Source organism: Artibeus jamaicensis, unplaced genomic scaffold (assembly GCF_021234435.1).
Source record: "Artibeus jamaicensis isolate MK-2021 breed Jamaican fruit bat unplaced genomic scaffold, CSHL_Jam_final scaffold_916, whole genome shotgun sequence".
NCBI lineage: Eukaryota > Metazoa > Chordata > Mammalia > Chiroptera > Phyllostomidae > Artibeus > Artibeus jamaicensis.
The window spans coordinates 66969338-66983077 of NW_026522059.1; the positions used below are offsets into that span (position 1 = coordinate 66969338).

The window sequence follows — 13740 nt, forward strand, 5'->3', positions numbered from 1 at the left end:
GAATACAGAATCTTTTTAATAAATAAATATTAAGTATTTAATAAAATATATTTAACTTTTAAAAATTATTTTTAAATATTTTAAATTTTGAATTCTTGATGCTGGGTTTCATCCCATATTTAAATGTTGTTTTCAAAGTCAAATAAAATGCCCTGGGTCTGCATTTCTCAACTTTTTTAGCCCATTTTCCATCCATCTTGATAAAGCAGACACCTTATACTCTCACCTCACCTCACTCCACCCATGTGACAGTTACCTGAGGGGGTCATCTTCTCATACTGTTAATCAGTTATTATAACACTGGATATGGTTTTTCCAACTCTGGTACCCTAGAGAGTCAGATATTTATTCACCCACATCTCTCACATCTCAGAGTTCAAAATGAAGAGACTCACATATTTCCCTAACCAAAGCAATAGGATTTGGTGGTTGGTTTTACCAGTGAGTGGGGTATATCTTACTTGGATGCAGAGTTGTTGCCTTTTCCAGAGTTTCCTGTTATGGCTCTATTTTTTCACATTTTTTTATTGTTGTTCAACTACAGTTGTCTCCATTTCCCTCCCCCGCCACTACCTCCTACCCCAGCCATCCCTACTTCCCACCCTTGATCCTACTCCCCTTTGGTTTTGTCTATGTGTCCTTTATACCTAATCAACAAAACAAACAAGCAAGCAAAATAAAACCAGAGACATTGAAATTAAGAACAAACTGACAGTAACCAGAGGGGAGGTGGGAGAGGGTAACGGGGAAAATGGAGAAGGGTTTTCAGGATGCAGTTATTTTCCTAATGGCAAAACCTTCTTCTACACCAGGTGCAGTTACATGATTGATAATGTGGTTCTACTGATGAATGGCACCTTGCAGAAAAAGTCTGTGAAGGAAGTTCTGAAGAAGTGTCACCCACTGGGCCATTTCACAGAAATGGAAGCTGTCAACATCACAGAGATGCCTTCTGATCTCTTCAATGCAGTCCTGGTGGAAATACTCTTAGGTATGAATATGGATGTGATGCTATTGCTGCCTCGAGTGCTATCACTGTCATTAGGAAATGTACACCCAAATCACAGTTTTTCCCATGTACTCATGTGTCATTCTATAGGAATTGCCAGAAGTGGAAGGGACATAAAGGAAACATCTATTCCAGCCCCCTCATTTCTCAGATCAAGACAAATGGAGTTATTGGATTAGCCAAAATTCCTTTGGCTTTTTTCCCATGAAAAAAAGATGCATTTTCACTTTTATTAATAACTTTATTGATTTGGATATTTTGATTATGTCGGACATCTCCCACTTGCTATAACATTGGTTTTTCTCAATGTCTGAATTTGATCAAGATCAACTTCAATGCTCTGCCCAACTGTGTAGCATCATCATACAGCAAAAACCGTCCAGCACAAAACTTCACAAACCACTTTTGACATGTTCAATCCATCACAGCACCTTCTCCCTACACTGCACAAATCTTTTTTTTTTTGCATTTCAGTTCCATTTTTACCTTTCTTGAAATAATAAAGCATAATATGGAGAAAACATGTATTTTTCTTCCCTCTTCACTATTAAAATAGGTACACAAAAATTCACCAATTTTGAGTTTTTTAAATTCATGCTGGTATGACAGCTATCACAATAGAGTGTAACCATATTGTTTTGAATGAAGTTGAAGACAGTTATGCACTACCAAAGCCACCTTATGAAAAATAACAAACTTTTTGGTCAAAGCAATACCTGCCAGGGTCACCTACAAACAATTTGTAGCTAAGAAGGAGATGAGACTCATCTCCCAAATTCCAAACCCTTGTACTTTGTACTAGACCACAGCAAATAAATGATAGAACTTATAATTTTTCAAAACATTAATTTTGTAGCTGTTTTTAGGGTTAATGCCTTCTCTTTTTATTTTAAATTATAAGAAACATTTTGTTTTGGAAAGTATAGAAATGCCATTTTTCTGAGATGCTCAGAAATGTCTAAATGACCTGAAATAGCTTTCAAAATGGTGTTGGGACAATTTGGTAAGCATTATCATTAGGAAATTTTGGATAGTAGCAACATACTGTTAATCACTTGTCAAAATACTTGCCATTTTGGACAATAAAAATAGAAAAAATGTGTCATCAAGTGTCAAATGCTAAGGGTATAGGTAACAGAGGAAGGAGGATGGGTTCACATCTGTGAACACAAAGCTGGGCTCTGCCTGGTCCCAACAAAATGACATGGGGCAATTCAGTCTCCCTTATTTCCCCCATTTTAGAGTTTTGAAAACAAAAGAAGACACTAAGTACAACTCAAAGTTTGGCACACAGTTAAGGTCACAAATGTTAAGTATTTCTATTTGATAATGAGGAGACCAGAAAGTGAGCCTTGAAGTGAACAATTCCAAGCATTGTGGAGATTAACTCAGTTAAAGTATATCCTATGTGTAGTGTAAGGCACACACATAGTAAATGCTTCATAAACAGTTTTATTGCCATCAGTGCTGTTAGGTTGATTGCATCTGTGGATTGAAATTCCACTGTCTGATGTTCACTAGTGAGCATGGGGTGGTGCATTCAAGAGATATTTCCTACTGTTTATAATCATGCTTCTGATTAATTTATTTTATATGATGACCTCTTCTCAGCTCATTATTTTAAGACTGCATGTCCGAAAATACATTAGATGAACTGAATATTGAAATACTGTGCAGTAAACTGTACAAGGTAACTATTTTTCCTAAATAGTATATTTTTCTTAATTATATAATATGTCATAACCAGAGTTTGTATTAGAAGTGATTTTAGCCAAGACCTGCAACTATGAAGTGAGGCATATTTAGAGTGTACATACATGTCAACTTTCCCAACCAGAAGATTGTTGAGAGGAAGTAACACTTTATTTTTTTCTGTATCCCCACCTCTTTACCTGGAACATAAAAGGTGTCAATTGATGGATGAATTTGAAAACGACTAGCATTTATAGTGAACCTCCTGTTGTATAGAGCTTGTCCTTCATACTATGAAGGACAGAGACAAGCCTGTCCATACAATGTTAATCTACTGACAGTGGACAACATATCAAGATAACAAACTGCACATGACATCCTCTGTACTACTTTTCATGGGCTGGCCAGCTGTCTGTCTGAACTGTGCTCCCATCATCTGAGGATTTCTGTGTAATAGGGGCTGAGTGAATTTTGTCTTTTCACTTGTATACCACAGTGTCTTTGGTCATTGTACAATGTACTTTAATAAGAAAAATTCTTCCAAATTTATTCTGAAATATGTCTGTATGGGAGAAGTGATTCAACTTCCATAAAAGCATTTAATAAGCCATGAAAAACTGGAAATTTCCAAAGGGAGCATATATTCATCTTATTGTTTCATGATCTTTCTTCTTTTTAAGTCTTACCTGGTGGCATTTTATAAATTCTGTAAGAATCACGGTGATGTCATAGCAGAAATTATGTGTCCCATTCTTGAGGTAAGGAAGATTTCTTGAAGTTTTTATGTCAAATAATGTGCTTACACTATAATAATGTGCTTACACAATAATGTGCTTAATTTATATAATCCTACTAATATTTCTTTTTCTTATAAGCTCCCTTAGCTAAAATAAAATAAGCAATATATTTTATTTTTTGTATGTCATTTGATGCCTTTAGTTATGAGTAGTATTTTCCAAGTTTACTACATCAGAGGGTTATTTGGAATGAGAAAAGAATAATGCTTATGAAAGTTTGAACATGATTCATTTTGCTGTATAGTATGTAGAAAAATTATAATTAGTTAAGAGTTTAGTAAGCTGTCCTGAGATATCCAAGTTGGCTGAGGAATAAGTGGAAGCTACACTAACCTCCTACCAGAACTAAACTGGAATTACAACTAAATTGCAGAAAAATCATCCTGAATAACCAACTGAACACTAGCTGGAGAGAAGCCTTGTAATCATGGACAGATGAGAGTAGCCACATCAGCACAATGAGACTGGTAGGGAGTGCAGAGGAGGTGTGAGAGGATTGGCTGGGCTCCCATGGGCAAGACAGCAGCTGAAGTGCTAGAGAAATATTTCAGCAGCCAGGGGGTAACCCCTGAGAAGGGCGGGATCTAGAGCTGCCCAGCCTATAGCACCAGAACTTTAAAAGAAATCCAAATAACATAAGGCTGTGAAAAGCAGCGGGGTTTCTGTCTACCAGGGAGAGATGAATGAAGTTGCAGAGTCTTTTAAAGGGCCAGCACACAAAATTCCATTTGTAGCCTCTTATCCTGGCTTATGGAAGAAGGAGGGCAGAGTGGACTAGAGATGTGTGAGGAGGTCTGGGTCTGGTGGTTCTTGGGAGAGAACTAAAGGAACAGCTACCAGAATCCATGTGCTTAGTCATTCCCCATACTGCATAGGCCATTTTTATAAGGCAGAGTACTCCTCTTCAGATGGCATCAGCCTGAGGGGAAGCATAGCTCTGCCACAGGAATTTCTCTGCTCTACCTACTGGTGCTAAAGCCATGCTTCTGAGGAGTATAGCTGGAAGACATTCACTGATTAACCCTACAGAAAGCCTGCAGGCTGAAGCAGATTTCTGGAACGTCTGAGACTTCAGCTAACCCTCTCCCAGGCATGGTGCTGATAAAACCTAGCTTGATATGCAGCCTGGTACTTTCTGCACACAAATATGCTGAGCAGAGAGAGCCACACATTGTGGATCACTGATAGCTCCAAACAGGGTGCTCAAATCCAGTCACAGTCAGGGTTTGACTTAGTTCTGCAACACAGTCTTGCATAGAAACAGACACAAAGAAACAGGCCCCAAGAAAGTAAAAGAGATATCTCCAGAAGAACTAGATGTAATGGAGGCAAGAAATTTATCAGATAGAGAGTTTGGAGTAATGATTATAAGGATACTCAACAGCATGAAAAAAGACATAGACACCATAAAAAAAGGATCAGTCAGAAATAAAGAATGCCATATCTGAAATAAACAATACACTAGAAGGAATGAACAGTAGGTTAAATGAAGCAGAGGATTAAATCAGTGATTTGGAACGCAAGATAGAAAAAAAATCAGGCAGAGCAAGTAACAAGAAAAAATAATTTAAATAAAAATGTGGAGAGCTTAAGAAACATTTTGGAAAACATGAAGTATAACAACATCTGCGTCATGGGCATGCCAAGCAGACAGGTGAACAAGCAAGGGATTGAAAACCTATTAGAAGAAATATTGATGGAAAACTTCCCTAATCTGAGGAAGGGACAAGACACAAAATTCCAGGAAACCCAGAAAGTCTAAAACAAGTTGAACACATTGAGGCATGCACTGAGACACATCATAATTAAACTGGCATGGCTTAAACACAAGGGGAGAATCTTAAAAGCTGCAAGAGGAAAGCAGGCATTGCATACAGGGAGCACCAATTAGACAGATTACTCAACAGAAGCATTTCAGGCTAGAAGGGAGTGGCATTTCAGTGTAATGAAAAGAAAGGACATAGGGGGAGGGATTTGGAGGAACAAATAGGAAGGACACAGGGATGAGAACTAAGGGGGGTGGAAATGGGAGGGAAGTGGGGAGCAAGGGGTGGGGGAGGCTGGGATGGGAAAAATAGACGAAAAACTGTACTTGAAAAGTAACTAAGTAAAATTTTTTTAAAAAAAGAAAAGAAAAGAAAGGACTTACAACCAAGGCTACTTTACCCATCAAGGCAATAATTTAAAATCCAAGGTGAGTAGCTTGGGGACTTCCGCCAAGATGGAGGCATGCCATGCCTTCTCACACAACCAAGTTTAGAGACAACTAAATATTAGCAACAGAAAACATAGCCAGAACACAGAAAATTAAACTTTTCGGAAGTCTGTTAACAACAAATTCTTCAGCCTGACCGGTAAGGGGCGAAACCAGCAGCTGGTGGAGCAGGGCTGCACAGGAAAACTCGGTCAGACGGACTCAGATGCGCAGAATCCAGGCGCAGGGTTGGATGTAGTGAGCAACCGAGCAAGTGACCAAGCCAGTGACCTCGGGGAAACAGTGAGGGAGCAGGGCTGTGGGTTGACTGTGGTAGGGCATTTGTGCATGGATAGACAAGTGAGGGAGTGGGCGATTGGACCAGGACCCAGCGGGTCCCCGTGGCAAGCAGCAGCGGAGGGCGCCGCCATTTCCCTGCTCTGACCCCACCTCCACATACAGTTTCACAACCCAGCGACTCTGAGTGGCCCAGCCCTGGTGAACCACCTAAGGCTTTGCTCCTCACCCAGCAGCAGGAAACAGCAGAGGGGGCCGCCATTTCCCCGCTCTGACCACGCCCCCACATAAGCGTCACAACCCAGCCACCTGGGAGTCCGAGGTTCCCCTCCTCACACTTAAAGGGCGCGAACAGACCAAAAATGGCTCAAGAAGATCTCAAAGCCCCAGAGCCTATAAATGTAAGCGATGAAGAAATAGCAAAACTCTCAGATGCACAGTTTAAAACACTGGTCATCAGGATCCTCACAGAACTGGTTGATTATAGCCACAGATTAGACAAATATATGAAGGTGAAACTAAATGAAATGAATGGAAATGCACAGGAAACCAATAGTAATGAAAAGGAAACTGGGACTCAAATCAAAGGAGTGGACCAGAAAGAGGAAAAAAATGACCAAACAGAAAAGAAGGAAGAAACAAGAAATCAAAAAAATGAGGAGAGGCTTAGGAACCTCCAGGACATCTTTAAATGTTACAACATCAGAATTATAGGGGTGCCAGAAGGGGAAGAGGAACAGCCATGAGTGGAAAACTTATCTGAACAAATAATAAAGGAGAACTTCCCCAATCTGGCAAAGGAAATAGACTTCCAGGAAATCCAGGAAGCTCAGAGAGTCCCAAAGAATTTGGACCCAAGAAGAAACACACCAAGGCACATCATAATTACATTCGCCAAGATTAAAATGAAGGAGAGAATTCTAGAAGCAGCAAGAGGTAAGGGGACAGTCAACTACAAAGGAGTTCCCATCAGACTGTCAGCTGATTTTTCAAAAGAGACCTTACAGGCAAGAAGGGGCTGGAAAGAGGTATTCCAAGTCATGAAACCCAAAGACTTACATCCAAGACTGATCTATCCAGCAAAGCTTTCATTTAGAATGGAAGGCAGATAGAGTGCTTCTCAGATAAGATCAAATTCAAGGAATTCATCATCACCAAGCCCTTATTATATGAAATGTTAAAGGCACTTACCTAAGAAAAAGAAGATAAAAAATATGAACAGTGAAAGGACAGCAAACTCACAGTTATTAACAACCACACCTAAAACAAAAGCAAACTAAAAGGACAGCTAGATCAGGAGTGGAAACATAGAAATGAAGATCTCAAGGAGGGTTAGCAACAGGGGAGTGGGAGGAGGAGAAGGGGGGAAAAGGTACAGAAAATAAATAGCATAGACAGTAGATAGAAAATAGATGGTGGGGGCAAGAATAGTATGGGAAATATAGAATCTAAAAAACTTGAGACACATGGTCAAAAACTAAAGGGGGGTAATGGGGATGGGGAGGTAGGGTGGAAGGGAATGAAGGGGGGAATAGAACGACTGTAATGGCATAATCAATAAAAAATAAATTTAATTTAAAAAAAGAAAAAAGAAAAGAAAAGAAAACCAAAGATGAAATAAGGAACTTCCCAGAAGATAAAAAGTTAAAGGAGATTGTTAACAACAAACCAGTAGTATGGTAACACACGTTAATGGGCTTGCTTTAAGCAGAAGAAGAAAAACAGAAAGAAAAAAAGAGAGGAAAGCATTCTAACAATAAAATGGCACTACATATGTATCTATCAATAATCACCTTAAATTTTAATGGCTTAAATGCTGCAACCCAAAGAAACAGGGTAGCTTAATGAATGAGAAAACAAGACCCTTATATATGTGGCTTCCAAGAGAACAATCTTGAGAGAACTTCCGCCAAGATGGAGGCATAGGTGGAGATACCATGCTTTCTCACACAACCAAGTTTAGAGACAACAAAATATTAGCAATAGAAAACACAGCCAGAACACAGAAAATTGAACTTTTCAGAAGTCTGATAACAAATTCTTCAGCCTGACCGGTAAGAGAGGCAAAGCCAGCAGCTGGTGGAGCAGGGTTGCACAGGAAAACTCGGTCAGATGGACTCAGGTGCGCAGATCCCAGGCATGGGGTTGCAACAGGTGGACCAAGTGAGCAACCCAGTGAGCGACCCAGTGAGTGACCATCAGACCCAGCAAGGGCACAGAGCAGTCGGGTTGACTGTGGCCACGCATTCAGGTGCAGATAGACCATTAGGGAGTGGGTGGTGAGACTGGACCCCAAGCAGACCCCAGTGGCTAGAGGCAGCAGAGGGGGCCGCCATTTCTCCGCTCTGACCCTGCCCCCACATACAGAGTCACAACCCAGCGACCTGGGTGGCCCGGCCCTGGTGAACACCTAAGGCTCCGCTCTGCATACTTAACAGGAGCGAACAGACCAAAAATGGTTCAAGAATATCTCAAAGCCCCAGAGCCCATAACTCTAAGCGATGAAGAAATAGCAAAACTTTCAGATGCACAGTTCAAAACACTGGTGATCAGGATGCTCACAGAACTGGTTGATTTTAGTCACAAATTAGAGGAACATATGAAGGCTAAACTAATTGAAATGAAAGGAATTGCACAGGAGACCAATAGTGATGAAAAGGAAACTGGGACTCAAATCAAGGGAGTGAACCAGAAGGAAGAAAAAAATGGCCAAACAGGAAAATATGAAGAAACATGAATTCAAAAAAGTGAGGAGAGTATTAGGAACCTCCAGGACATTTTAAACGTTCCAACATCCAAATTATAGGGGTACCAGAAGGCGAAAAGGAACAGCCACCAGTGGAAAACTTATTTGAACAAATAATAAAGAAGAATTTCCCCAATCTGGCAAAGGAAATAGACTTCCAGGAAATCCAGGAAGCTCAGAGAGTCCCAAAGAATTTGGACCCAAGAAGAAACACACCAAGGCACATCATAATTACATTCGCCAAGATTAAAATGAAGGAGAGAATTCTAGAAGCAGCAAGAGGTAAGGGGACAGTCAACTACAAAGGAGTTCCCATCAGACTGTCAGCTGATTTTTCAAAAGAGACCTTACAGGCAAGAAGGGGCTGGAAAGAGGTATTCCAAGTCATGAAATCCAAAGACCTACATCCAAGATTACTCTATCCAGCAAAACTTTCATTTGGAATGGAAGGACAGATAAAGTGCTTCTCAAATAACATCAAATTCAAGGAATTCATCATCACCAAGCCCTTATTATATGAAATGTTAAAGGCACTTACCTAAGAAAAAGAAGATAAAAAATATGAACAGTGAAAGGACAGCAAACTCACAGTTATTAACAACCACACCTAAAACAAAAGCAAACTAAAAGGACAGCTAGATCAGGAGTGGAAACATAGAAATGAAGATCTCAAGGAGGGTTAGCAACAGGGGAGTGGGAGGAGGAGAAGGGGGGAAAAGGTACAGAAAATAAGTAGCATAGACAGTAGGTAGAAAAATAGAGGGCAAGAATAGTATGGGAAATATAGAATCTAAAGAACTTGAGATACATGGTCATAAACTAAAGGGGGAAATGGCGGGGGTGGAGGGGAATGAAGGGGGAGTAATAGAACAACTGTAATGGCATAATCAATAAAATTTTTAAAAATGTAAAACAAAAATAAAAATTAAAAAAAAGAGAGAACAATCTTGGATTGAAAGATACACACAGACTAAAAGTAAAGAGATGGGAAAAGACATTTCATGCAAATGGAGAGGAAACAGAAGCTGGGGTAACAATACTTATATCTAACAAATTAGACTTTAAAACCAAGGCTATAGTAAGAGACAAAGAAGTACACCATGTAATGATACAGGGAATGATCCAACAAGAAGACATAACCCTTGCAATCATTCACATACCCAACATAGGAGCACCTAAATATATAAAGCAATTTTGGCAGACATAAAGGGAGAGATCCACAGAAATACAGTAGATCTGACAAGAAGACATACCATAGTAAATAAATATCTACACTAACAGCATAGGAGCACCTAAATATGTAAGGCAAATTTCAGTGGACATAAAGGGAGAGATTCACAGAAATACAGTCACAGCTGGGGTTTTGAACACCACTTTGACTTCAATGGATAAATTTTTCTATCCATTGAAAATCAACAAGGAGACAGTGGCCTTGAATGACACACTATATTAAATGGATTTAATTGATATCTTCAGAGTATTTCACCCCAAAGGAACAGAATATACGCATGGAACATTTTCTAGGATAGACCACATGTCAGAACACAAAGAAGGTCTCAATAAATTTAAGAAGATTCAAATATATAAGCACCTTCTCTAACCACAATGATATGAAGCTAGAAACCAAACACAAGAAGAACATTGAAAAATACACAAAGACATGGAAGCTAAATAACATGTTATTAAACGGTGAATGGGTCAACAACAAAATCAAGAAGTAATCAAAAGATACCTTGAAACAAATGCTTCCTTTTGTCTGAGAGAGGAAGCAAGCATATACAATGGGATAAACATAATTTATTCAATAAATGGTGTTGGGAAAAATAGACAGATATGTGCAGAAAAATGAAACTAGACCGCCTTCTTTTACCATATACAAGAATAAATTAAAAATGGATTAAAGACTTAAATGTTAGACCAGATACCATAATGATCTGAGAAGAAAACAGCAAAATCTTGGATATAGCTTATAGCAATATTTTGTCAGATATCTCTCCCTAGAAAAGGGAAACAAAATAAAAACAGTAAACAAATGGGACTATAGCTATTTTTGACTTCGGCCAAGATGGAGGCATAGGTAGACACACCGTGCTTCCTTGCACAACCAAAAGAAGGACAACAACAAGTTGGAAAACAAAAGAAAACAACCAGAACTGAAAGAAAATTGAACTGTATGGAAGTCCAACAACCTAGGAATTAAAGTAGAAACATTCATCCAGACTGGTAGGAAGGGTGGAGACAAGCAGCTGGGTGGAGAAGACTTGCAGCAAGGCAGCTGACGGAGAATGAGGGTGGGCAAGGCGGTGGCCAGCAGACAGGGCAGTCCCACATTCAAGTGCAGATAAACCAGGAGGAACAACTATGGAGCAAGACAGACCACACATCATGGGGTTCGAGTACAAGGGAATAAAACTTCAAAGCTTCTGACCAAAAACACCTGTGGGGGTTGAGGCAGCAGAGGGATAAACTCTCAGCCTCATGGGAGAGATCATTGGAGAGATCCACAGGGTCCTAGAACATACACAAGCCCAGCCACCTGGGAATCAGCACCAGAAGGGCTCAATTTGCTTGTGGGTAGCAGGGGAAGTGACTGAAAACCAGCAGAAAGCAGAGCAAGCTGCACTGTTCCCTCTCAGATCCCTCCCCTACATACAGCATCGCAAAGCAGCCGTGCTGATTGCCCTGCCCTGGTGAGCATCTAAGGCTCTGTCCCTTACTATGTAACAGGTGTGCTGAGACCAAAAAAAAAAAAAAAATGGCCCAAGTGAAAGAACAGTTCAAAGATCCAGAAAAAAATACAACTAAGGGATAACCAACCTGGCAGATACACAGTTCAAAACACTGCTTATCAGGATGTTCCAGGAACTCACTGGGTACTTCAGCAGCAAAAAACAAAACAAAACACCCCAGCAGCAATGAAGTTTGCACTATGTGAAATAAAGAAAAATCTACAGAGAACCAACATTGAGAACAAGAAAACCAGGACTCAGGTCAATGTTTTGGAGGACAAGGAATAAAGAAACATTCAACCAGAACAGAATGAAGAAACAAGAATTCAGAAAAAAATGAGGAGATGCTTAGGAACCTCCAGAACATCTTTTGATGTTCCAACATCCAAACCATAGGGGTGCCAGACATACAAGAGGAAGAGAAAGAAATGGAAAACTTGTTTGAACAAATAATGAAGGAGAACTTCCCAATCTGGCAAAGGAAATAGACTTCCAGGAAGTCCAGGAAGCTCAGAGAGTCCTGAAGAAGTTGAACCAAAGGAGGAAGACACCAAGGCACATCATTGTTACATTAGCCACGATTAAAAATAAAGAGAGACTCTTAAAAGCAGCAAGAGAAAAGGAGACAGTTACCTACAAAAGAGTTCCCATTAGACTATGAGCTTATTTCTTCAAAGAAACCTTGCAGGCAAGAAGGGGCTGGAAAGAAATATTTGAATTCATGAAATTCATGAAATTCTTGAATGCAAGAACCTACATCCATGATTAGTCTAACCAGCAAAGCTATCATTTATAATAGAAGGGCAGATGAAGTGCTTCCCAGATAAGGTCAAGTTAAAGGAGTTCACCATCACCAAACCCTTATTATATGAAGTGTTAAAGGGACTTATCTAAGAAAAAGAAGATCAAAAATATGAACAGTAAAATGACAGTCAACTCATATATATCAACATCTCAACCTAAAAAAAAATGCAAAGGCGAAAGCAAACTAAGCAAACAACTAGAACAGGAACAGAATCACAGAAATGGAGAGTCACATGGAGCATTAACAGTTAGGGAGTGGGAGGGAGATAGAGGTGGAAAAGGTACAGAGAATAAGTAACATAAATGGTAGGTAGAAAATAGGGAGAGGTTAAGAATAGTATAGAAAATGTAGAAGCCAAAGAACTTAAATGTATAACCCATGGACGTGAACTAAAGCAGGGGGAATATGAGTGGGAGGGGGTGTGCAGGGTGGATGGGGAAAAAGGGAGGAAAATGGGACAACGGTAATAGCATAATCAATAAAATATATTTAAAATGTGACTACATTAAACTATAAAGTTTTGCACAACAAAGGAAATTATCAACAAAATAAAAAGACAACCCACAGAATGGGAGAACATATTCACAGATACATCTGATAAGGGGTTAATCCAACATTTATAAAGAACTTATAAAACTCAAACCAACAACCCAGTTAAAAAATGGGCAAAGGACCTGAATAGACACTTCTTCAAAGGGAACATACAGATGTCCAATAGACATATGAAAAGATGCTCAACATCACCAATTATCAGACAAATGCAAATTAAAACCACAATAAGAAATCATCTCACACCTGTCAGAATGGTACAACAAATGTTGATGATGATGTGGAAGGTGTTGTAAGGGGACTAAATATTAATAGGAAAAATACAATAAAAATTAATAAAGTGTGGTCATTACTGTATGGTCAGAACTCTTAAGATTACCCAGCTTCCCTCCAAGGCAAGAACATGGGGCCACTGAGACCTGACAAGGTCTACAATTTAGGGGGAAAAAAGAGTAAGAGAAAAATTTGAATAACTTCATCTGCATGTATTGTAACCTAATGTTCTGAAACTGCATATGGCAAAATTAGTTCTCCTCAAAACAGCTAATCATTTAAATTTTAGTTAAATAAATTTGCTGCCCCCTGTTGAAACTCAAAGCCAAAGCAGTCCTTAAAGTAAAAAGTTTATCAGTGGGGAACTCCAAAAAATATTTTTTGTTCTTATTTATATCACATAGAATGTGGACATTGATAAATAAATAGCACTTTTTCATGGTGTGCTAATCTCAGAAAATATGCAAGTTTCTTTCAGATGTGCTGGTCACATGAATAACCTGGTGACCCCATTAATGTCCATCCTTTTGTTTTCATAAATTTAACTACTAGCCACACTAGGAGAAGCCACATTATTCATGACTCAAAATATAGTCTCTACATAATATAATTCCTATGATTTAGAAATGCTTCATATACTTCATACCAA

At 39.2% G+C, this 13740-nt stretch overlaps 1 protein-coding gene across 1 annotated transcript in view; it reads left to right on the forward strand.

Moving 5' to 3' along the window:
- The window catches only part of ATP6V0D2 (ATPase H+ transporting V0 subunit d2), a 51539-nt gene that overhangs the window by 32510 nt on the left and 5289 nt on the right, over positions 1-13740 (forward strand). The window contains 3 exon segments of the mRNA XM_053661180.1: positions 813-982; positions 2611-2699; positions 3382-3459. Coding sequence (XP_053517155.1) covers positions 813-982; positions 2611-2699; positions 3382-3459 — 337 coding nt within the window.